This window comes from Marmota flaviventris, chromosome 2 (genome assembly GCF_047511675.1).
Source record: "Marmota flaviventris isolate mMarFla1 chromosome 2, mMarFla1.hap1, whole genome shotgun sequence".
NCBI lineage: Eukaryota > Metazoa > Chordata > Mammalia > Rodentia > Sciuridae > Marmota > Marmota flaviventris.
The window spans coordinates 64034316-64060755 of NC_092499.1; the positions used below are offsets into that span (position 1 = coordinate 64034316).

The 26440-nt window shown below is 38.7% G+C and overlaps 1 protein-coding gene across 5 annotated transcripts in view; it reads right to left on the reverse strand.

Annotated features, from left to right (window-relative positions):
• Window positions 1–707: 707 nt before the first annotated feature.
• The window catches only part of Exd2 (exonuclease 3'-5' domain containing 2), a 53325-nt gene continuing 27592 nt past the window's right edge, over window positions 708–26440 (reverse strand). For all 5 annotated transcript variants that reach the window (XM_071607930.1, XM_027929804.3, XM_071607931.1 and 2 more), the window contains 7 exons: window positions 25277–25533; window positions 20877–21003; window positions 7106–7437; window positions 6014–6120; window positions 5666–5801; window positions 4333–4689; window positions 708–2196 (listed from right to left, as the gene is read on the reverse strand). In XM_071607930.1, the coding sequence (XP_071464031.1) occupies window positions 1980–2196; window positions 4333–4689; window positions 5666–5801; window positions 6014–6120; window positions 7106–7437; window positions 20877–21003; window positions 25277–25533 (1533 nt within the window). In that variant the 3' untranslated portion in view covers window positions 708–1979. The remainder of the gene's footprint in view (window positions 2197–4332; window positions 4690–5665; window positions 5802–6013; window positions 6121–7105; window positions 7438–20876; window positions 21004–25276; window positions 25534–26440) is intronic.

A 26440-nucleotide genomic window follows, 5' to 3' on the forward strand; every position in this document is an offset into this window, starting at 1 on the left:
TGGACCCTGCACAGAGTTCCAAAGAGAAGTCACTCTCTCTTCCCACAGCACACAGGGCACCAGAACCGTCCTCCTAAGTGTTTCTCACCTTTTCATATGAGGATCAGAAGAAAAGAGAGAATCCTATTCTCTTATTTCAGGGAAATATGTTTTTCTTACAAAGCTACCAAAATGACTCAAAATCAACTCTGCAAACTGTGAAACACAGGTCGTGAGTTATGTTTAGTAACCATGTATGAAAGTTGCTTAGTCTCAGGAATGAATACAAAAACCAATCTATGAGTGCCACCTTGTGGCAAGCCTAACTACCACCATGACCAAGTATCTACCTGTTGTCCCCATCATCTCCCTGGCTCTCTTCTAACCTTGGGATCCACAACCAGGAGACACAGGCCCTGTGCTAATCTACTACATTGACCATACATTCTCCAAAGTGGCTGGTACTATTTGTTTTCAAGGATTTCTAGTTTACATCCCAGAAATGCCTGTTGGAGGACAAGTGGCAATGAAGAGGCAGAGGAACAGAACACAGGATGTGTACACACATCTAGGCTTCAGACACAGCTCGACAGCCTGGGTACATGTGTGTGGCATATCCATGCACATGCATCCTGGTACTGTCACGAGGCAGGGACCATAGGGTAAACATCTCCTCCCCCAAGAATACTTACTGACTTTATTAAGAAAAATTTCATATTTACAATCAGTGAACCTTGTGCTTAGCAGTTTTATTCATCAATGTCAGATCAATTATCACCAACTTGGGCACAAATCCAAAATACAGCTTTTGTTGGATTCTGGCCATAAAATTCTTTTCAAACTTATTAAGATCTTGTAAAATACGAAAAATCTCCCAAAAGTTTAGAAAAAACACGAATCACTAATAAACTGATTTCATACTCAAAGTGTAGCCTGTCTTTATGAAAGATGAAATATCACCCTTTTGAACATCTAATATATTAATTCATCTTGGTGTCCTGGGCTTCAGAGGAGACGGAGAAATCCTCACGCTGGAAACTGACCGAATGACTCTAAAAGTGAACTAAGTGCTGAAAACGGGTCAGTATCGCCAATCTGATGGAACATGGAACACTGAAGGAGCTGACACTGATTTTGAGCAAAGGTAATCTCCCCCTCAGAAAGAGATTAAACTAAAAACCTTCCATACCTGGGCAGGGGGAGTGCAGTGAGCAGGCACAAAGAGCATGAGGAAAAGCTAAACAAAGTTCCAAAGTCTCCTGGAAGGGTGTGTGTGTGCTTCTCTCTGTCCCACCCAGGCTGAAGGCCTATTTACAGAAAAGGGCTCCCTCAGTGTTAGGGTGGAAGTACATGACAGGAAGCTGCTGCTTTGGACGCAGATGTGTAAAGGGAAGCATTTTTCAGTATGTGAAATAAACCAAAGCAACATAGATGGGATGGATTCCAACCAGATAAATTATGGGAGAGCAGAAGAAACTGGACTTATGAATTTGAAGTGGGAAAATGAATCTGACTCCTTGGTTATTTCTCCAGCCTCTGAAAGAAGTTTTTCTCCCTCCTAACCTGACAGGACTGACACCCTGGACAGTCCCTGTTAGAGGTAATTAGCATGGTGGACAAGGAAGAAACATATTACAAACATTTTCTGAAAGCCTTGATGAGTCACTTCAGGGAGAAGTCTTCATTTTGTCTCTTTACAGGGAAATCAGAAGAGGGAGAATAAAAATAGAAGTCAAACCTCTCTGGTCCACAAAAGTAAAAGATGATAATGGAAAAACAAACAAAAAAATACTGACTCTGCTCAATTAAAATTCAAAACCACCAGCTCCCCCTTCAAACAACAGCCTTGCTCCATCAGAAGCACCCGGGTTTAGTATAAGTTAGTGTTCTGAGTTGCCATCCAGGCGTTGATAATTAAATATGTCTTAAAACAAGAACAGATGACTTTTCCACCTTGGCTCCAGCTTCCCAGCTGTCCTGACCTGGACGGGAAGCAGCTATCATGACAGTTTGATGGGAAGGTCCTCCCCATATTTGCGGAGCAACTTCTGATGGTTGTGGTCCACTGACCACTGCTGGGGCAGGTGCTTGGGCTGCATGGAGTCCAGGAAGTGCTGGCGCCAGCGGCTCTCCAGCTGCATGAGGGATCGCAGCCCACCCTGGATATGACACTGCACCACCTTCAGCCCGTGAGGAACGTAGTTTTCATTGGAAATCCTGCCAAAACATGAAACGCAAAGGGTCTGAGGAAAACAAGCACAGGACAATCTCACTGATAATTTCAAATGCTGCAGGCCAGTAGTTTGGGAGCTAGTTAGATTTCTAAGGGTCTGGTTACTTTAATGTTTAGAAAACATCCTCTTTATCATCTTTGCCTTTAAAATAGTTTGAGCTATGGTTCAAAATCCAACAAAAAGTATTCGAGGGTTCTGAGCTATACTTTTTTCAGGAGAATATTGGTCTTTTATTTATTCCAATGTTAGTGACCAGCTCACCCCTCCTATAAGTTATCCACTATTCTGAGCCATACCCAGTATTAATATGAGGCTGCTAATCAGCCTACGGGTCCAGTTTTTCATAACACTGTGATATCTAAATATAAAACGCAGGGTGGTACACTTCTTTAGTGCCTTCTTTCCCACAGAATGCCAGAATTTTGGATGAGGATGTGGCTCCGTGGTAAAGTACATGCCAGACCACATGGACAAGAAGTGCTTCAGTCGCAATGAAATGCTCCAGTGGTTGCTCAGCTGTGCAAATGGTGTTATTTGAAGGGGAAGATGACCCTCTGCCACCTTCCTAACCAGGCAAGGAGGCCTTGAAAACTGCTCTCACATGTCACAGCATTTCCCCTCCTACGAATACAGATGACCTTTCTCAAGGAAGCACCCTGCCCCCACAGCCTCTTTACTCTCTTTATACCACACTCCACTCTCAAGCTGCCCTCCAAGACCCCAATCAGACTAGCCATGTTAGGACTCTGAGTATTTGCATATGTTTTATTATTTAGCTCATAAGTTTTCCCCTAACTCGCCTATCTGTCTCCAAATGGCTGTTCGCCTCAGTCTCAATCCAGCATCCATCTATATAATTCAGAAAGATGCATAGAAGGGTCTGTGGTTTAAAGGGAATGTTTAGCTGTTTTAGGAATTTCATTTGGGAATTAGTCAAAGAAGCCAGTTAAGACCTTGGCAAGTTGCTTAACTTTAACCTCAGAATATTTAATATGAAATTTAGAAAATAACATTTAGAACTACACAGAATAGTTATATGGATAAAATTCAATAATAAATTTAATTTTTTAAAAAATTGTAATGCAAGATACTATTAGCAGTTATCAGTAAGAAATCTAAATCCTACCTATCAGCTTATTATAAGAAATAATTAAAGCAATTTATGTACAATTTATTAGCTTGATGCCTCATGTATTCAGTAAATATATGCAGTATCTGTGACAGATCAGTAGCATTAGTAAAATACTTTAGTTTTTGAATAAATAAGAAAATAAATATTTGCTTTATAAAGTTTTCATTTCTTTATCTTTTCTTGATAAACAAAAACTACTATTGGCAACCAGCACCGCTATCTGGGTTTTACAGAACTCTACTACTATTGAAAATAGTGACAGCTGAGAAGCAACATTATGCACTGCAGCCCAGAGTTATCACCAGAGCCATGCACCCACTCATTTTTCAGGACCATAAACTTTTCATTTGGGAAGTGAGTTATGTCATGCAAATTCAACTATGTACTCAGAGGGAAGAAGGGAGAAAGCAAGAAAGGAAAGAAAAAAGAGAAAAGAAATTTATATAGCCCAGTAATTCTGTCCAACATTCCATTCAGTGGACCAATATCCTGGATGTGCAGTGGGACTGAAAATGTGAATTTATTGGTAAAAGTTTTCACAAACCTGTATATGGGGCCAAAGACATAAAACCACACATACTCTACCTGATGGGAAACTTTACAGAGATGTCAGGGTATTACTGGACAGTTACTTTCATGATTTGTGCTGATTTCAGGATTTACCTTTGCACAGAATGACTAAGACAGAATTCCACAGCATATGAACTATCATGCCAATCAAAATGGCTGAACTTAATTAAGCATGTGACCTTAAGGATAAACACTTCATGAAAGACAAATTTCTATAGAAAGGAAACTCTCAAATAGGCTGTTCTACTCGACCCCCATGCTACCTCAAACCACTAGACACATCCTGGGCTACACATGAGGCTAGGCACTGCATCTAGAGGCTCATGCTAACTCCCTGACAAGCATTCTCACAAGTAGTGAGGGTTAACATCACTGTTACTCCCCAATTCCTTTTCTGACAAGCACTGTAAGTCGTACCTGGTCTCTAGGCTGGCAGCCTCTTGAAGCATGTCATCTGTGATGGTGTCAGTGTCATAAAACTCCCTGAGTGCCTGCAGAAGCTCCTCCTTTCGATGAGCAGGCAGGCTCTCCGCCGTGAGCAGGGCTCTAGCCCCAGAACGCACCTGCCTGCGCTCAGGATCCTCCAGCAGGCGCAAGCCCTCCTCGGAGCCAATGGGGGCCTGGAACTCTTTGGCCAGCTGCTGCTTCAGATGGTTATCATAGTAGTTGGAAATGGCATGGCAGGAAGTGCAGAGCAGGAGCACATCATGGGAGTTGTGATCCTTCATCTCAATTGGGAAGTGTTTCCGGTACTCATGTGGAATCACGTTCTTCCTGGACCAAACCCACACAGAGAGCAGTGCTAATTAGCATATGACACAGAGAACATGTGAAGCTAGCAGGTGGGCAACTGGGAGTCTAACCAGGACTCAAACATTTCTGAGAAGCTTTGGGCACTGTGATCCCAGAGAGATAACATGAAGGCAAAACTACTTATTCTACTCTCAACCTGACCTGTGCCTTAGGTTCCTACCTATCCACCTGTGATTCAGGTTCCTCTCCTTGAAGTAAGTACAGAACACCTACTGTCAGGCTTCAGTGGAGGACTAAGGGCAGGGAGAAGTTAATAACAACCTTTGAGAAGGCTGTGCCCCCAGAAGAAAAAGTCACAAAGAAATGAAAAGATATGCTAATGGCCTTTGACCTCTGGAAAACAACTCTCTCAAAGAAGCCTGGTGACCCAAGCAAGCCAATTTCCTTCATCTGAGGAATTCCTTGCTCTTGTTATTTTCCTGGGTTCATCATGACTCATCATTATTTTCTAAGAACTATTTGTCTTTGAGAGGGAGAAAGAAAGAAAGAAAATTATTGCACAAAAGCCATGGAGAAAACCCAAGGGAGCAGCCTCACCTTCACTGTGTGGAGACCCTGGCATTAAAGAGCAGCCTTCAGGTAGCCAAAAACTCTATGAACAATATCAATGTTCAGAAAGCTTGAGAGCCTCAAGGTAGAACTAAAAGAACAGAGTTTCTACTAAAGGAAGTGGTCGTCAGACCTTCATGAGCCAAAAGGAACCACTTTTTCCATGGCAGACTGTTACTGAGGATAATGCTAAATTCCAGAAATTAAGAACTGGCTCAGGAGAGATAGGGGCCACTAGAGAAGGCCAGGCAGAGTGTTGAAGCTCTTGGGGAAGCTGGGCCAAGCCTCTCAGACAAAGCCAGCAAACTCAACCAAAGCCTTTGAGGGATCTGTATGTAATAATCTCCATCTGAGACAGACAACCAGGGCAGCCCAATGCCACACTCACCGAATATAAGAGTCTGTCTTGCCACACACGACACACAGGTTCTCTTTAACCATCAAGTAATAGTCTCCTGGGGATTCAGGTCTTCCTGCAGGTTCAAACTGTAACTTGACCACAAAAGGCTCTTCACTCACCAGCTCTTAGAAAAAAAGAAATAGTGTCAGTTTTGTCCTGCCCCTTTCCACCCCCAAGGAAGAAGCATCCTTCTGTGTGCTGGCAGAAGACTATTTCTGAGGCATGACCACACAGTCTCTCTTGCCTTCCTTATCTACCCTCTTCTTCATCCCACTCCCACTCCTGGCAGTACCCATGTGCTGCAGCTAATTAAACTATGACAGCTGAATCTCACACCTCCAATGCCTTTGTCCAGATACCATTGAGCTTTTCTTCGGTCACAAGTGCAGAGGGGCTGTCCATCTGGAGCATGGAGAAAGCAGTTATCATAAAGAGGTGATTTTCTGTAGACAAGGGAGAGAGAAAGCTTATATTGAAAGCTAACTGTTGGCCAGGGTACCCATTACCTTCTCATAATCTCTTCTGAATGATTCAAACTATTCTCCACATTAGGGTCAAACACACCCAATATGGAAAAAACAAACAGGGCAAGAATCCATGTTCAATCCTCTATCTGCACTGCACTAGCAAGCAGAACTAGAAATCAATTTGTGAATGCCTCTAGTTTTTACACTTACAGAATGGGACATTAGGGAGTGAGTTAGGTAGCATTTACATAGCTCTGCTGTGAACAAAGAGGAAACAGAAACAAGAATACTGCCAAATGACTGGATTAAGCAAAGTAACTTTAAAAATTTAAAGTTCAAGCTTAAGTCATGAGGGCCATGTAGATTTATCTCTGGCTCACATGAAATACTTCTTTCAACTTAATCATCTAATTCCTAAAGGCACTTTGCTATAGGGACCAAACTCCTGCTCCAAAGTACTTATTAGTCATCTTCTTACAACAAAGGTGTTATGTCCCACAGGGAAATTCTCATTGGCTAGAAAGTAATGTTGAATTACAGCTGGATATCATTCGCAACCATCAAATACCAAATGAACAAGAAACCCAAAGATGTATTTCCCTGGAAAAGTATCAGGCACCTCATGTTACACATTTTTACAGCTATCCTGAAACAAACGAGGGAAAATAATTACACCCCCTTTGTAGGCAGAGACATTATAGTCTAAGATCCTGTGAGGGTCAATGATTAAGCTAGGCTAAGCACTCCTCATTTCCACTTCAATTGTCAAAAAAGAGAAAAGTAAAAGAAGGGGAAAATAAGAAAAATACAAAAATCAAGCAAAGAATAGTCCAAATGTGCCTAAAGGCAGAGAAAAGTAACATTAACCCCTGAAGAGACTCTGCTAGATGACCCAAGCCTTCTCCCAGACCCATGGCAAAGCCCCTCACAATCTTTACTAGCCAGGGAACAACTGGGTTACCTGGCAGAATAGCCCACCCCCAGGGGCTTTCTTCTGTGTTTCCTGGGGTCTCTTCCTTGGTGGTTGCCTGGCACCATTCCATTGACCTTAGACTTTTTATTTCTTGGCTTCTGCTGACATTCTGTTGCTTCCCCATTAACCTCTTCTCCCAATCTGCTAATTCCTTTGCTTCGAAATGGGATGTCTACCACATCCTGGCATTTCTCCAAGACTTTTCTCCAGCCAATGCGGTCATCATTTTCTTCCACAGGTAAATTCCTAGAGAAAGGGTGTCCAAGAAGATGGAGAAAGAGAGCCACGGAAATCTGGGCATCCCTGGCTGCATATGTTACCTGAAGAAAAAGAACTGGAGATCAATGAAATCCAGAAGGCAAACTAGAGAGAGTAGCTTCAAAGTCAAAGAATTCTAATTCAAAATGTATTATAATCTAAGTATTATATATTCTTAAAAACTTTTTATTATAAAAAATTCAAGTCATATGAAAGTAAATTGAATAGTATAATGAACTCTCACATTCCCTCTATCTTTAACAAAAATAGCTAAAGTAGGGGCTGGGGTTGTGGCTCAGCGATAGAAGATTCTCCTAGGACATGCAAGGCACTGGGTTTGATCCTTAGCACCACATAAAAATAAATAAATAAAATAAAGGTATATTTAAAAAATAGCTAAAATAATGATGTATTCTAAATGCCAGATAATCCTTATTACCCATATAAATCAATGAAATTTCTATTTGCTACCAAACTGCTAGACAAATTTTTCTCAAGTTTGGGGGAAAGACAGTTAACATAAGTCTGACAATGAGTACATAAAATTCACTTTGGGGGCAGCCATCTTTTAAAAGAGCTGAAACTATGACTATGAGCTGAATTAAGAGGACTGTGTGATTGTCAATCCGAAATGACCTATCACACCTGTTCATGCTGAAAAGAAATGAAACAAATAAGTTTTAATCATGGGCCTCATATCAAAAGTCACAGGGTCCATTCCTCTAATTAATTTAACAATAGTAAGTCATTCTTTCTGGCAACTGATAACATCCAAGCTGGTCATAAATAAAAGTAGTCAAAATTAATAGCCCTTCCCAAAAAGAGGGAAAGACTTAAAAAATTCTTTTAATTCAACTTTAATAACCAGGCTGGGTAAATAATTTTATTGGTAAGGATGTCCTACCTTTTAGAATAATAAAACAAGTTCAGCTACACTTTTCCACCTAGATCCAACAATCTACTTTTTTTTTTTTTTTTTTTTTTGTGTGTGTGTGTGTGTGTGGTGCTAGGGATGAACCCAGGGCCTTGTGCATGCAAGGCAAGCATTCTACCAACTAAACTTTATCCCAAGCTCCCAATCTATTGATCCATTGGCAGACTGTCTCTCACTGAAGAGCCCAGAGTGCTTCTCAACACATTGTTTTCAAAAGATAAAGGAACAGGTGTTTTCAAAAAAACAGTGCGGGTACCTTGGATGTCAACATGCAAAAGAACAAGTGTAGATCCCTAACTCACAGGACACACAAACATTTAATTCAAAATGGATCACACACCTAAATGCAAGAGCTAAAACAAGATCTTAAAGGAGAACACAGAGTCTCAGGCTATGCAATGATTTCCTGGATATGACGTCAAAAGTTTAAGTGATAAAACAATAACTAGACAATTGCCTGGTGCAGTGGTACACACCTGTAATCCCAGAGGCTTATGAGGCAGGAGCCTGCCTCAGCAAAAGCGAGGTGCTAAGAAACTCAGTGAGACCTTATCTCAAAATAAAAACTAAAAAGGGCTAGGGATGTAGCTCATTGGTAGAGTACTCCTGTGTTCAATATTCAGTACCAAAAAATAAGATTGTGATGAGAGGTATACAATTCTGCAATTGTACTAAAATCCATGATTTGTGTAATTTAAAGTGGATAATTTTTATTATAGGTAAATTGTATCTCAACAAAAATGTTCTAAAAAGAAAGAAACTTACTCAGGGTCACAAATCAGAAATCTCTGGAGAAAACAAACTCAGGGCTGGAGATACAGCTCAATGGTAGAGCACTTGCCTAGCATGTGCAAAGCCTGGGTTCAATTCCCAGCACCACAAAAATAATAATAAATACATAAATAAATAAAATCTATAATTAAAATTAAGCTTTTTTTAAAAAAAAGAAAGAAAACAAACTCAAGTAATTTGATTCCTAGAACTCTCCCACAGAATGTTAAACTTGAGATACTACTGCTAAATCTTTCCATTTATTTATTTATGTATGTATGTATGTTTGTATGTTTTGGTACCAGTGATTGAATCCAGGGGCGCTTAACCACTGAGCCACATTCCTAGCCCCCCCCACACACACACTTTTTGGGACAGAGTCTTGCTAACTTGCTGAAACTGGTCTTAAACTTATGATCCTCATGCCCCAACCTCCCAAGTTGCTGGGATTGCAGGCATGTGTTACTACCCCTTAACATTTTTGAAGAATTAACAAGTGGTATCCAATGTGGTAAATGAGAAGGCCAAAACCTAGACCTACTGGGTGTGGTAGGCCAAAAAGTCAAAAATCAAATTGGTTTGAGCCACAGAGATAGGAAAGTAGGGAGGACTAGCTCATCAGATGACTATGAAAGCAAGGGTACAAGCAGGGGTGGAAGTGGAAAGATAAGGTAAAAGTCTCTATCAAAAGCACAAGATAAGGGCTGGGTTTGTGGCTCAGTGGTAGAGCACACGCCTAGAACGTGGGAGGCCCTGGGTTTGATCCTCAACACCACATAAAAAAAATAGATAAATAAAATAAATGTATTGTGTCTAACACCCCCCCCAAAAAAAAGAAAAAAGAAAAAAAGAGCACAAGATGATTGAGAGCATCAAGACCACAGGGCTAGGCAACTACCACTTCCTACCCCAAAAAAGAGTAAAAGTTTAAGTCATATAATGGTTAAACCAGAGAGGATCTGGACCTTGTATACCAGCCACAACCCAAGAGAGGGGCAAAATGTCACTTGGAAAAAAAGGAGGAGGTTGTGAGAAAGTCTATGTATTGCATGGTGAGACCACCAGCTCCCTTCTCCCCTTCGCCTACTAGCTAATGAGCAGTGGGGTAGAAGACTCTACCTAGGGAAACTAAGAGAAAAAACAGTTACTGACATCTGACTATAATCTGTAGCTACTGGCAATGAAGCCCACTAGTCCAAAAGTCCTAGCCATACTCTGTGCTCTCAATGAAAATTTTTTAATATCAAATGCAAATGTTATTTTCCATATTTTCTAAAATCTTGTTAGGCATTATTTTTATAATTAGAACAACAACAAAAATCATTGCTAAAACAATGAAAAAAAAGTCACTGGAAATTCTGAATGCTTACAGAAATAACATGAATCACAAATTTGGTTTCAAATTTGGCAACAATTAACTTCATCACCCTAAATTTTTATTCTGAAAATTTTCAAATATATAAAAGTTAAAAGATTAGCAATAACAACTGACATTCATAATTGTCAATAACTGCTTTATCTCTTTATAATAAACACATCACATTTTTGGGCTGAATTTATTTCAAAGTTAAGTTATATCTATTATATTTCACTTCTAAATCTCTCCGTGTGTATCTCCTAAAACAAGGACACTCTCTTACAGAATCACAACACTCCAGAACTATAACAGTAACACAATATAAGAACATTATAGTTAACTGGGCACCATGGCACATGCCTATAACCACAATGACTCAGGAAGCTGAGGCAGGAGGATTGAAAGTTCAAGGCCAGCCTCAGCAATTTAGTGAGACCCTGTCTCAAAAAAATATAAAGGGATGAAGATATAGATAATTAAAATGTCTAATAAATGTTTAATATCTCTAATTAAATTAAGAAAAAGTCTTTTAAAGATATTCCAGGATTTGGGGTCCCTGATTCAATCAAGAACCACCAGCCAGGCACAGTGGCAAATGCCTGTACTCCTAGCCTCAAGTATCTCGCATCTAGACTATTACAGTAGCCTCCTGCTGGCCTACCTGCCTTGACTCTTGTGTACCTGCAATCCTTCTCCATAGAGTAACCAAAATGGTCTTTTAGCCTGGCATGGTGATGCACACCAATAATCCCAATGGCTTAGGGGGCTGAGCAGAAGGATTGTGAGTTCAGAGACAGCCTCAGCAACTTAGTGAGGCCCTATGCAACTCAGCGAGACCATGTCTCAAAATAAAATATTAAAAAGGACTAGGGAGGGGCTGGAGTTGTAGCTCAGCGGTAGAGTGCTAGCCTAGCACATGTGAGGCCCTGGGTTCGATCCTCAGCACCATATATAAATAAATAAAATAAAGGCACTGTGTCCAACTACACCTAAAAAATAAATAATTAAAAAAGGGTGAGGGGGGCCGGGGTTCTAGCTCAGCTGTAGAGCGCTCACCTTGCATGTGCGAGACCCTGGGTTCGATCCTCAGCACCACATAGAAATAAATAAGTGAAATAAAGGTATTGTGTCCAGCAACAAGAAAACAGATGTGTGCCCGCCCCGAGGCTACAGACGGCGGGGCGCCACGGAGAAGCAGCCAGCAAGCAGAGAGAAACGTTGCTACAGATTCTGTGGAATCCTGCCAGCTGAGCCCGCACTGAGCCCCGGGCTGAGTTCGGGATTTCAGACGGGGAAGGAAGCGGTACAGTTCTACCCCCCACAACGGAAACTCCACCAAGGAAACCAGCAGCCACCATCTTGGAGAGCTGAAGTAACCACCGCCACTCTCCGACAGATTGCAATAATAAAACAGGTGCGTGTTACTCAGCTCATCTCCCATACAGCGGGAAATTTGCATAAAATCTCTCCTAGGCTTTCCGGGGGAGGGATTATCAGAGCGAGCCTGCATAAAGACGCAGGGAAAACTAGAGACACCTGACCTTCAACTCCCCCTCCCATCAGCAGCGAAAACGAAACCTGTCTTGCCAGCACTGGGGGAGGGGCAAGCGGAAAAAATCAAAACAATAGAGTGCTGGGGTTCCCAATAGCCATCCTCCATACCCAACAAACCGCAGGCCCAGAGTACAGTTTGAATTGCCGAGAGGCATCACTCAGGGGAAATCTGGTCTAGCGGGAGAAACAGGACTAACAGGAGAAACCAGGGGACTAGAGGCCAGGCCCTCACGACCGGGCGGCTGGAGACCGCACACCCGCCGACGACAGCCCACCCGCTGCCCTCGTGACTGGGCGGCTGGAGAACGCCCGCCCGCCGGTGACCGACCGCGCGGCTAGAGATTGCCTGCCCGCTGGCGACAGCCAGCCCGCTGACCACGCGACTGGGTGGCTGGAGACCGCCTGCCCGCCGGCGACGGACTGCAGAACTGGGCGGCTAGAGATTGCCCGCCCGCCGGCGACAGCCCACCCGCTGCCCGTGCGACTGGGCGGCTGGAGTCCGCCCACCTGCCGGCGACGGGGGAGCTGAAACCAACCAGAGACAGTCCAGTCCCACCCCCCCCATTCGGACACCCCAGCAAGGAGCCTGGGGCCCGCCATAGCAGAGAGGTGACGTCACTGGAGCTCGGCCTTTGGAATTCCTTCCCAGCAGAATACACTTTAGCAGGCATAGTCTACCAACACAAAGGAGAGACAACAGAGATACAAAACCAAAACAAATCTATAGAAGAGAGCAAAAACACAGCAATCAAATAGAGCTGGAAAGTAACGTGAACATCATGAAAAAACAAGGGAAAAAAGGAGTACAAACAATGCAGGACAACTTAAATCTACAGGAGGACCTAGAAGCATCAGAAACATGGATAGGGAAAGAACTCAAGGCATACCTAACTCAGGTGGAAAGGAATATTAGAGAAGACATGAGACAGCAAGTCCAAGCAATAAAAGTATATTTTGAAAATGAATTAAACAAATTCAAATGGCAAAGAACGAGCTTCACCAGGAGATAGAGATCTTAAAAAAAAATCAAACAGTAATCCTAGAAATGCAGGAAACTATAAACCAAATTAAAAACTCAAACGAGAATATTACAAATAGACTAGATCAAGTAGAAGTCAGAACATCAGATAATGAAGACAAAGTTTATCAACTTGAAAAGAATATAGTCAACACAGAAAAGATGCTTAAATCCCACAAGCAATCTATTCAAGAGATATGGGATGTCATAAAAAAACCAAATTTGAGAGTCATCGGGATAGAAGAAGGCATAGAGAATCAAACCAAAGGAATGGACAACATATTAAATGAAATAATTCTAGAAAACTTCCCAGAGATGAAAGATGGAATGGATTGCCAAATCCTGGAAGCCTACAGGACCCCAAACATTCAAAACCGTAATAGACCAACTCCAAGACATATAATTATGAAGATAGCCAACATACAGAACAAGGATAGAATATTAAAAGCTACGAGAGAAAGGAGGCAGATTACATTCAGGGGTAAACCAATTAGGTTAACGACTGATTTTTCATCACAGACTTTGAAAGCGAGAAGATCCTAGAACAATGTATTTCAAACGCTGAAAAATAATGGATTCCAACCAAGAATACTGTATCCAGCAAAATTAAGCTTCAGATTTGACAATGAAATTAAAATCTTCCACGATAAACAAAAGCTAAAAGAATTCGCAGCCAGAAAACCAGCACTGCAAAGCATTTTGAGCAAAATACTACAAGAAGAGGAATTGAAAAATAGTGCCCAAAACCAACAGCGGGAGGTATCTCAGTAAAAGGGGAGGAAAATAACCAAAAAGTAAAAACTAGCCAAACTAAAATAAATAAATAAATAAATAAACATGACTGGAAGTACAAATCATATTTCAATTGTAACCTTAAATGTTAATGGCCTAAACTCACCAATCAAGAGACACAGGCTAGTAAACTGGATCAAAAAAACAAATCCAACAATATGCTGCCTTCAGGAGACTCATATGATAGGAAAAGACATACACAGGCTGAAGGTAAAAGGTTGGGAAAAATCATACCACTTGCATGGCCCTCGGAAGCAAGCAGGAGTGGCCATACTCATATCGAATAAAATCAACTTCAAACCTAAGTTAATCAAAAGGGATAAAGAAGGACACTATATATTGTTAAAAGGAACCATCCACCAACAAGACATAACAATTATCAATTTGTATGCACCAAACAATGGTGCTGCAACGTTCATAAAACAAACTCTCCTCGAGTTCAAGAGTCAAATAGACTACAACACAATAATTATGGGTGACTTCAACACACCGCTCTCGCCATTAGACTGATCCTCTAGACAAAAGCTGAATAAAGAAACTATAGAACTCAATAGCACAATCAATAACCTAGACTTAACTGACATATATAGAATATATCAACCATCATCAAGTGGATACACGTTCTTCTCAGTAGCACATGGATCCTACTCAAAGATAGACCATATATTATGCCATAGGGCAACTCTTAGTAAATATAAAGACGTGGAGATAATACCATGCACCATATCTGATCATAATGGAATGAAACTGGAAATCAATGATAAAAGAAGGAAGGAAAAAATCCTACATCACATGGAAAATGAACAATATGTTACTGAATGATCAATGGGTTACAGAAGACATAAAGGAGGAGATAAAAAAATTCTTAGAGACAAATGACAATACAGACACAACATACCGGAATCTATGGGACACAATGAAAGCAGTTTTAAGAGGGAAATTCATTTCTTGGAGTTCTTTCCTCAAAACAAGAAAAAACCAACCAATAAATGAACTCACACTACACCTCAAAAACCTAGAAAAGGAAGAGCAAAACAACAGCAAATGTAGTAGAAGACAAGAAATAATTAAAATTAGAGCAGAAATCAACGAAATTGAAACAAAAAAAAAAACCATTGAAAAAACTAAAAGTTGGTTCTTTGAAAAAATAAATAAGATCAACAGGCCCTTAGCCATGCTAACGAAGAGAAGAAGAGAGAGAACTCAAATTACTAACATACGGGATGAAAAAGGCAATATCACAACAGACACTACAGAAATACAGAAGATAATTAGAAAGTATTTTGAAACCCTATATTCCAATAAAATAGAAGATAGTGAAGATATCAATAAATTTCTTAAGTCATATGATCTGCCCAGATTGAGTCAGGAAGACACACACAATTTAAACAGACCAATAACAAAGGAAGAAATAGAAGAAGCCATCAAAAGACTACCAACCAAAAAAAGCCCTGGACCGGATGGGTATACAGCGGAGTTCCACAAAACCTTCAAAGAAGAATTAATACCAATATTTTTCAAGATATTTCAAGAAATAGAAAAAGAAGGAGTTCTTCCAAATTCATTCTATGAGGCCAACATCACCCTGATCCCCAAACCAGACAAAGACACTTCAAAGAAAGAAAACTACAGACCAATATCTCTAATGAACTTGGATGCAAAAATTCTCAATAAAATCCTGGCGAATCGAATACAAAAGCATATCAAAAAAATTGTGCATCATGATCAAGTAGGATTCATCCCTGGGATGCAAGGCTGGTTCAATATATGGAAATCAATAAATGTAATCCACCACATCAATAGACTTAAAGACAAGAACCATATGATCATCTCGATAGATGCAGAAAAAGCATTCGACAAAGTACAGCATCCCTTTATGTTCAAAACACTAGAAAAACTAGGGATAACAGGAATTTACCTCAACATGGTAAAAGCTATATATGCTAAACCTCAGGCTAGCATCATCCTAAATGGAGAAAAACTGAAAGCATTCCCTCTAAAATCTGGAACAAGACAGGGATGCCCTCTATCACCACTTCTATTCAATTTAGTTCTTGAAATACTATCCAGAGCAATTAGACAGACAAAAGAAATTAAAGGCATAAAAATAGGAAAAGAAGAACTTAAATTATCGCTATTTGCGGATGACATGATAATATATTTAACAGACCCAAAAGGCTCTACAAAGAAACTGCTAGAGTTAATAAATGAATTCAGCAAAGTGGCAGGATATAAAATCAACATGCATAAATCAAAGGCATTCCTGTATATCAGCAACAAAACTTCTGAAATGGAAATGAGGAAAACCACTCCATTCACAATATCCTCAAAGAAAATAAGATACTTGGGAATCAACCTAACAAAAGAGGTGAAAGATTTATACAATGAAAACTACAGAACCCTAAAGAGAGAGATAGAAGAAGATCTTAGAAGATGGAAAAATGTACCCTGTTCATGGATAGGCAGAACTAACATCATCAAAATAGCAATATTACCCAAAGTTCTCTACAGGTTTAATGCGATGCCAATCAAAATCCCAACGGCATTTCTTGTAGAAATAGATAAAGCAATCATGAAATTTATATGGAAAAACAAAAGACCCAGAATAGCAAAAACAATGCTAAGCAGGAAGTGTGAATCTGGAGGTATAGCGATACCAGAGTTCAAACTGTACTACAAAGCAATAGTAACAAAAACAGCATGGTACTGGTACCAAAACAGGCGGGTGGAACAATGGTACAGAATAGAGGACACAGAAACCAAACCACAAAAGTACAACTTTCTTATATTTGATAAAGGGGCTAAAAGCATGCAATGGAGGAAGGATAGCATCTTCAACAAATGGTGCTGGGAAAATTGGAAATCCATTTGCAACAAAATGAAACTGAATCCCTTTCTCTCGCCATGCACAAAAGTTAACTCAAAATGGATCAAGGAGCTAGATATCAAATCAGAGACACTGCGTCTGATAGAAGAAAAAGTTGGCTACGATCTACATACTGTGGGGTCGGGCTCCAAATTCCTTAATAGGATGCCCATAGCCCAAGAGATAATAACAAGAATAAACAAATGGGACTTACTTAAACTAAAAAGTTTTTTCTCAGCAAGAGAAACAATAAGAGAGGTAAATAGAGAGCCTACATCCTGGGAACAAATTTTTACCCCTCACACTTCAGATAGAGCCCTAATATCCAAAATATACAAAGAACTCAAAAAATTAAACAATAAGATAACAAATAACCCAATCAACAAATGGGCCAAGGACCTGAACAGACACTTCACAGAGGAGGACATACAATCAATCAATAAGTACATGAAAAAATGCTCACCATCTCTAGCAGTCAGAGAAATGCAAATCAAAACCACCCGAAGATACCATCTCACTCCAGTAAGATTGGTAGCCATTATGAAGTCAAACAACAATAAGTGTTGGCGAGGATGTGGGGAAAAGGGTACACTTGTACACTGCTGGTGGGACTGCAAATTGGTGAGGCCAATTTGGAAAGCAGTATGGAGATTCCTGGGAAAGCTGGGAATGCATCCACCATTTGACCCAGCTATCGCCCTTCTCGGACTATTCCCTGAGGATCTTAAAAGAGCGTACTATAGGGATACTGCCACATCAATGATCATAGCGGCACAATTCACAATAGCTAGACTGTGGAACCAACCTAGATGCCCTTCAATAGATGAATGGATAAAAAAAATGTGGCATCTATACACAATGGAGTATTACGCAGCACTAAAAAATGACAAAATCATAGAATTTGCAGGGAAATGGATGGCATTAGAACAGATTATGCTAAGCGAAGCTAGCCAATCCTTAAAAAACAAATGCCAAATGTCTTCTTTGATATAAAGAGAGCAACTAAGAACAGAACAGGGAGGATGAGCATGAGGAAAAGATTAACATTAAACAAAGACGAGTGGGGGGAGAGAAAGGGAGAGAGAAGGGAAAACATATGGAGATGGTAGGAGACCCTCAATGTTACACAAAATTACATATAAGAGGTTGTGAGGGGAAAGGAGGGGGGAACAAGGGAGAGAATTGAACAACAGCAGATGAGGTAGAGAGGGAAGATGGGAGGGGAAGGGTGGGGGGATAGTAGGGGATAGGAAAGGTAGCAGAATACAACAGTCACTAATATGCCATTATGTAAAAACGTGAGTGTGTAACCGATGTGATTCTGCAATTTATATTTGGGGTAAAAATGGGAGTTCATAACCCAATTGAGTCAAATGTATGAAAGATGATATATCATGAGCTTGCAATGTTTTGAACAACTAATAAAAATAAATAAATAAATAAATAATTTAAAAAAAAGAAATAAGAATGGTGAGTTCAAAAAAAAAAAAGGTATTGTGTCCAACTACAACTAAAAATAAATACTTTTTTAAAAAAAAAGGTTGGGGGGGCCTGGGGATGTGGCTCAGTTGGTTAAGCGCTCTTAGATTCAATCTCCCAGGACCAAAACAAAAACAAAAACAAAAAAACAGTGTGGTAGTGCATGCCAATAATCCCAGCGACATGGAAGGTTGAGGCAGGAGGATCACAAGTTTGAGGCCAGCCTCAGCAATTTAGTGAGACCCTGTCTCAAAATGAAAAAGCAAAAAGGACTGGGGAAGCAGCTCTGTGGTAAAGCACCCCTGGGTTAAATCTCTAGTACCAAAAAAATTTAAAAAAAGAACCACACAGAGCATGTATATGTCACTTTGCCACTTTCAATATCAATCAACATTTTTTATATGCTAGCTTTACTGAGATATAATTCACTCATTTTAAAAGTATCTAACTCATGATTTTTAGTGTACTTATGAAGTGGTGCAACTATCACCAGAATCAACTTTAGAACATCCTTATCACCCCAAAGAGAAATCTTATATTCTTATCTGAGTTCCCCAAACTTAGGCAACTACCTATCTATTTTCTGTCTCTACACATTTACCTATTCTGGATACTGCATGCAAATGGAATCACACACTATGAGATCCCTTGTGACTGATTTTTCTCACTTGGCATAACGCTAAAGATTCATCAATGTTACAGAATGCACCACTTTTATGAATAATAATATTCCACTGTATGGTTATATCACATTTTATTTATCCATTCATCAGCTATTTGATCTGATCAGCTCTTTACGTCTCCTCCTTAAACGTGAATAGATAACTTAGGTTATGAACATTTGAGAAAAACCTTTAACATGAAAGACAAAGACCAAAACATTTTTAATAAGGAACTCAGAGAAAAAAGAGACAATTCAGGAAGCAAAGAAAACTTCAGAAATCTTTAATATTCTAAGATATGATATTATACCCATTAAAAAAAAGAAACAGAAAACTATTTTAAAAGTGAATACTTAAAGATGACCAAGGAGTTCTTGTGGTTTAAAAACATGATAAGGAATAATTAAAAATTCAATAGAAAAACTAGAAGATAAATTTGAAGAAATTTCCCAGAAGATAAAAGAAAAAAAAGAGATGGAAAATACAAGAGAAAATATTTCTCCAAGAAAATTAGAAGATCAGTTCATGGAGTCCAATTTCCAGTATACTAAAAATATATGAGTTCTAAAAATGAAAAGTAGACTACAACATTTTCAGAAATAATTTGAGAATAATTCCCTGAACTGAAAGACATTAGCTTCTCGACTGAAGGGTTCACTGAATTAAAACAAAATGAATGAAAAATGGCCTAACCATCATGTTTGTCCTCATGAATTTCAAAAAACTAAGGAGAAGAAATGTTCCAGAAAGAAAAAGAAATCATACACTAAACATCAACACTGGAAGCTAGATGACAAGGAGCACTGCCTTCAAAGTTCTGAAAGAAAAGTATTTCCACCCTAAAATGCTATCCTCAGTCAAATTATTTATTAAGAGAAAGGGAAACCAAGTATTTTTCAGACAGGTAGGTGTCATAAATCACATCCCAGTGCTCCCTTTCTCAGGAAGCTGTTATAAATGTATGCCACCAAGATAAAAAAGGGAAAAGGCCTGGAATTTATAAAATATACGATCAACTATAGAAGAGAGGTGAAGGGAATCCCTGGGCTGATGCTAGAAGCAAAATTCCAGGATGAGAGTTGGGCAGCAGGGTTAGAGTACAATCAGTCCTGGGAGGGATCTGTCATCTGTCATCCACAGGGGGATGGCTCCACGAGAAAACCAAATGAGTAGTCCACCTGATGTGTCTGAACCAGCCAAGAGCAGATCTATAGTTCTGGCAAAGAGGTGAAGGTTAAAACAATTCATAGTTATATAGAACACGAAGCAAGAAAAAATATAATAAATATTGTTCCTGGGAAAACAAAAAGTGTGTAAGAAAAAATAACATTGTAGTTTACCATGTTACTTAGTTATAAAAAATAGCAATATCAATAGTGGAAGGGCTGGGAGAGTGCTTGCCTCCCAAGACCAAGGCCTTGGCTTTTATCCCCAGCACCTCAAAAAATAAAGAAAGTCCTCTACACACACACACACACACACACACACACACACACACACGGATGATTTATATTATATTAACTAATAAAAATGATAATTTACCTACATTAGGAGAATGGGATAGGGAATAAATACTGGGTTGAACATAAGGAAACTGCAAGACTACTAAATCATATCTTCTGTAGTAAAAACTCAAAAGATATATGTACAATAAGAAAGAGCAATGCATGTAATTTAGAAATATCCTGGAAACTACCAGAAAGAAATTTCTTCTGATAAGAAGGAAGAGGAATTAGGAATGAGGTGGTTAGGGCAGGTAACCACTTACTGTTTCTTATGTGATGTCTTAAATAACACTACATTTTTCATTAATTATTAATTTGTATTCATAAAAAATTACATTTTCTGAAATTCCTGGCACATAATAAATGCTCAAAAATAAAATATAATAGAGACTAATCTTTTATTTAAAGTGGCAGGTACATTATCTTGAGTATCACCAGATTCTAAGTCTATTTTAAGGCATCTCTACCTATTATTTATATCACACGTGAAAATCAGAATTTTAAAAACAATTATATTTCTGAGGCAATGACTTTTATTCTTCCACTATTCTGATAAGAAGTACCTGATCCTCTGAAAGATTCTCAGCATCCCAGTTGCTGCAACGAAGTAGAAGGGACTTGTCAAGGGGAAAGTTCAAAACTGTTTCAGCAAGTGATTTCAGGCTAAGTCCATTACACAGCAAATTTTTCCTACAATAAAAAAAAATCATATATCAAAAAAATGAGCAAAGAATATGAGCAGGAAAATTTCAAAATGACATATAAATGGCCAATAATAAACAGAGGACCAATAATCACTAGACATCAAATAAAATGATAATTTGTTATCTATTAGAGTGCAAAGAGTTTTTTAAAAAACTGTATACAGTGTCAATGAAGAATGAAGAATCAGGCAATATCATTTAAAATTTGTGAATGAATGGGCTGGGGATGTGGCTCAGTGATTTGCCTAGTGCTTGCCTAGCATACATGAGGACATAGGTTCAATCCCTAATGCCACACTCAAAAATTAATAACTAAACAAATACAAAAATAAAATTTGTGAATGGTACTTTTTTTTAGCCTTTGTGAAAAACAGTTTAATAATAAACAACTGTCAAAACTTTGAACATGAAAATTCTCTGATCCAACAATTCCACTTCTGGGAGTTTATCCTAAAGACAAAAGTACATAAAATGATCTTCACTAAAGCACTACTTACAATAGGAAAGAATTATAAACAAAACAACCTAAATGCCTATAAATAGTGTTTATGTATTTTTTTTAAAATATTTTTAGTTATAGATGGACACAATACCTTTATTTTATTTATTTTTAAAAATATTTATTTTTTAGTTGTAGTTGGACACAATACCTTTGTTTTATTTATTTATTTTTATGTGGTGCTGAGGATCGAACCCAGGGCCTCGCACATGCTAGGCAAGCACTCTACCACTGAGTCACAACCCCAACCCCTATGCATTACTTCTTAAATCTGAAAAAGTGATAAGGTTATTTTCACTGAAGAGGTGAAAGTTCAAAAACTAATAATATAAACTACACTTTGTGGGCTTTAAAAAAATTCTGATTAAAATTGCCACAAAGTGGTACAAAAATTTAATTTGTCCAAAGATCAAAAACAAATATGAAATTAAGAACACATGTAACACATGCCTATAATCCCAGCTACTCAGGAGGCTCAGACAGAAGAATTGCAAGTTCAAGGCCAGCCTTGGAAATTTAGAGACCTGTCTCAAAAAAAAAAAAAAAAGTCAAATGCTCACTGGCAGAGCTTGTAGCTCAGTGGTTAAGTTAAATCCTCAGTACTAAAATAAAATAAAATATAAAAGTAGGAGCCGGGTTGTAGCATAGTGGTAAGCATGTGCACAACATGAGCATGGCCTTGGGTTCAATACCCAGTACCAAAAAAATTACAACAGAAGTGAATGCTTATTATTAAAACTCAAATGACAGAGAAATACAATGGGTGAAAAGGAAACTCCTCCATTCATTCACCCATATTTTCTCTCCTCAGAAATAACCACTCTTAACAATGTCACCCCTCCATGTTTTTTCTATGCACAAAAAACAACAGATGGTTATAGGTAAAGGAGAAAATGTCTTATTTTGGTATTTGCTTTGTTCTCTGCTTTGCAACTTGCTCTATTCTTAATGTACTATGTACTTCCTTCCATGGCAGATAATACAAATGTTCTCACTTCATCCTTTTTAACAGCTGTGTAGTTTTACAAGCATGGGTACTTCTATTTCTTAAAATCATTACCCTCATTGAAGACAATATTTAATTTTTAGTTATTTAATAATTCCACTTGAATGATTAAATTTTTTTTAATGTAACATTTGGGAAGATTTCACATTTCTTGAGGATGAATTAAAAACAAAATGCCAGGGCTGGAGTTGTAGCTCAGTGGTAGAGCACTTGCCTGGCATGTGAGAGGCCCTGGGTTCGATCCTCAGCACCATGTAAAAAAATAAAGGTCTTATACCCATCCACAACTAAAAAAATATTTTTTAAAAAATGCCACTTTTTCCACTTTATGTTTTTCAATAAAAGATTTCAAAATCATATACAACAACCACTACAATAAAAAAATCTAAAGATGCTAGGCACAGTGATGCACACCTATAGTCCCAGCTACTTGGGAGCCTGGAGACAGGAAGATTGTTGAAGCACTGGAGTTTGGACCAGTCTGGGGAATATAGTGAAACCCTGTCTCTTAAAAAAGTCTAAAGAGTAAGAAGATAGCAGTTGTCCCCCTAAAATCTTGCTACCTTTAGTTATGTCAGTTCCATCTAACTTCCTAGTCAGCTGAAAGAAATAACTACTTACCATAGTCAACAACAGGAGAATCTAACAGCTGTTAATACTGAGTTTGAGTCTTACCTCTAATATCAAATATACTATGTCAAAAATTTTAAGTTTATTACTAAAGTGCTCAATAAAAGTGTTTTTTTAAATATTTTTTGTAGTTGTATATGGACACAATACCTTTACTTTATATATTCATCTTTATGTGGTGCTGAGGATTGAACCATGGGCCTCACACGTAGAGTGCGAGGCAAGCATTCTACCACTGAGCTACAACCCCAGCCCCAATAGTTTTTAAAATTCTGATGTCCTTAAAAAAAAGGAAAGGTCTGATAAGTTTTATTCTTATTTCTGGAGAAATTCAAAATAATATTCAGCTATGGCTAAATTCTTATTTTGACACTTGATCATTCTGTATTTAGTCAAAAAGAGAATTCAATGTACCTTCAATTTCTATGTGTTCATATAGGTAAGAATAAATGCATAGAAAAAGATATAAAAGGAAAATCAAGCAGCTATAATGATGAAGAAAGTAACAGTTAAAATTTGCATAGTACTGTACATGTCGAACACTAAGTTCTTTACAGAGTTTAACTGATTTAATCCTCACACCAGTCTTACAAGGTGGAAACACTGCTATCTCTTATAGATAAAGAAACTGAGGAACAGAGAAGTTAGTGCCTTGCCAAACTTCACAAAGCTAGTGAGTGGCAGCACTGGGACTCCCACACATAGTCTGCTCCCAAGTCAACCTTTAGCTTCTATACATGGCACAGAATATGGGAGGCCTTAATAAAAGGTAGCTTTTGCTGTTATCTTTAAAATATTTTTTACAGAATTTTCATTTTTATAGCAATATTTTAATGAAACAAAATGTATAGAAAAAAATGTGTACTTACAAGAGATTTCTGCATATAAACCAAACTAAAAATTCACTTTTTAAAAATATATGTTTTTAATTTGTAGATGGACACAATACCTTTATTTTACTTCTGTGTGGTGCTAAGGATCGAACCTTGTGCTTCACACATGCTAAGTGAGTGCTCTACCACTGAGGGCTGGGGCTGGGGCTCAGTGGTAGAGCATGTGTGAGGTACCACAAATAAATTAATTAATAAATAAAATAAAGATCCATCCACAATTTTAAAAATATTTTTTTAAAAATTCATTTTATACTAAAAAACTATGATAAGCACAGATTTTAATCAGGCCATCTCTGAAGCTTGTCAAATCCTCCCACCTTTTAGTGTCAGTGTCACTTGAGGCAAGAAGAGCTGTTTCAGCTCCTGTCATTATAAAAGAGGGCTGGTACAAACACATGAGGAGGAAACATGACCCCTGGAAAAAACAAGTTGAAATAGAATTTCCATAGGAATAGAATTCTAAGGAAAAGGGAAATCACTCTTCCTCCCAGACAAGTGCTAGCTCTACCATAATTTTTAGCCTAAAGCAAGGTTTGCAAACTCAAAAGCTTATCAGGATGAGTCGGGGTTATAATGGGAATGGTAGAGATTCTGATAAATTTAAAAGAGCATGTTCATTAAAGGGGACAATCACTATCTGGCCCATTATTGCCCTCAAGAACTCTGGACTCATTTAAATTTTCAAGAAAAGCCAGAAATACTGATACTTACAATTAAATCTTCTGGATTTAAAATTGAATTTTCATGTGGGAAAAAAAAAAAAAGCTGCAGCCCTAATTTAGCCAGTTTGTAAATTTATAGTGATACTTTACTGACATTTCATCAAAAAAAGACAAATTCACCAGGCATGGTGGCACACACCTATAATCCCAGCTACTCGTGAAGCTGAGGAAGGAGGATCCCAAATCTGAGGTCAGCCTGGGCAACTCAATGAGACCCTGTCTCAAAAAAATAAAAAGGCCTGCGGATATAGCTCAGTATTACAGTGTTTGCTTAGTATGCACAAGACCGTGGGTTCAAACACCAGCACCATACACAAAAATGACAAATTCTAGGTAACTAAAGTAGTCTCAGAAGTTGAAATAATCTTATAAGTTTAATATGCACTTCAGAATCCTCTGGGTTTCTAAAGAATTTCAAAGATTTCATTATAGATTTCCAATAATCTACAAATCTTGCTAAAATGTTTGCCCCACAGCTGTGGGTAGCCTAGCATTCATGTCAATCATACCTTTGCCGTATGGCCAGATAGCGGAGGTCCAGGCACCCCCGAACAATGAGGCCATAATCCTGCAGAAGCTTGCTGGCATCTTCTGAACATCCCACTCCAACTTTTAAAATGGTGCCATCTGCCAAAATGTCCAATAACGTTCTTGGTAGTGTTTTACCTCCACAGATCAGCTTGGGTAAGCGAACCAAGACACACAGGCCACTTGGTGAGGCCATCTGTAACAGTGACAGAGGACTGGCTTTGCCTTCCAGATTCACCTGCAACAGAGCAAGAAAGACCATGATCTGCGGTTCATACCACTAAAGAGCAGTAAGCACAACACAAAACTGGGGGCAAGGGTGGGGTGGGGTAAGGCTAAGAGGCACATCTTAAACTTCCCAAAGAGAGAAGCCAACCAGATTTGGGGTTAAATCCAAGGAGAGTAAGTACTAACAAACACAATGGACACTGTGAAGCAGCAACCTAAATAAAGCTTCCTGAGAGCCCAACTGTAGCCCTGAAACATGAGCAGTCCATAAACAGTGGCCAGCTGACAAAGAGGCACTCTGGGACACACATTGGCAGAGTCCGACACAGTACTAGAAAAGAGGGCTAAGGAGTAGAGTGCCAAATGACCATGTTCTCTTCATCATCCAGACTTTCAGACACACATACCAGCAACACCACTCACTTACCTTATCATCACACTCTCAAAAACTGATTTTTAAAAATAGGTAGGAAATATAGCTGTGTAAATAAGTGGTACCTGCCAATAAAACAAACCCTGGTGGCACAAAGTGCTTTCTCAGCATTTCTTATCTAAATGGTGGTCATAAAGATAAAAATGGATATTGAGCATTAAGTTAGGACATTTATATGTTAAGAGAAAAATAATTTCATGTATTATTCATATTTAGACCTAGGTTTCATCTTTTGGGGGTCATAGGTCAATTTGAAAAAATACTAAAAGCTAAAATGTTATCCCTAGAAAAATTTATATACAAAATTCACATATATTTTTAAGAGTTTAAAGATTCCCTAAAACTATCCATGGGATGTTGAGCATAGAGGTACAGTCCCATAATCCCAGCAACTCAGGACGCTAAGACAGGAGGATCACATGTGTGAAGCCAGCCTCAGAAACTTAGAGAGATCCTGTCTCAAAATAAAAAATAAAAAGGAATG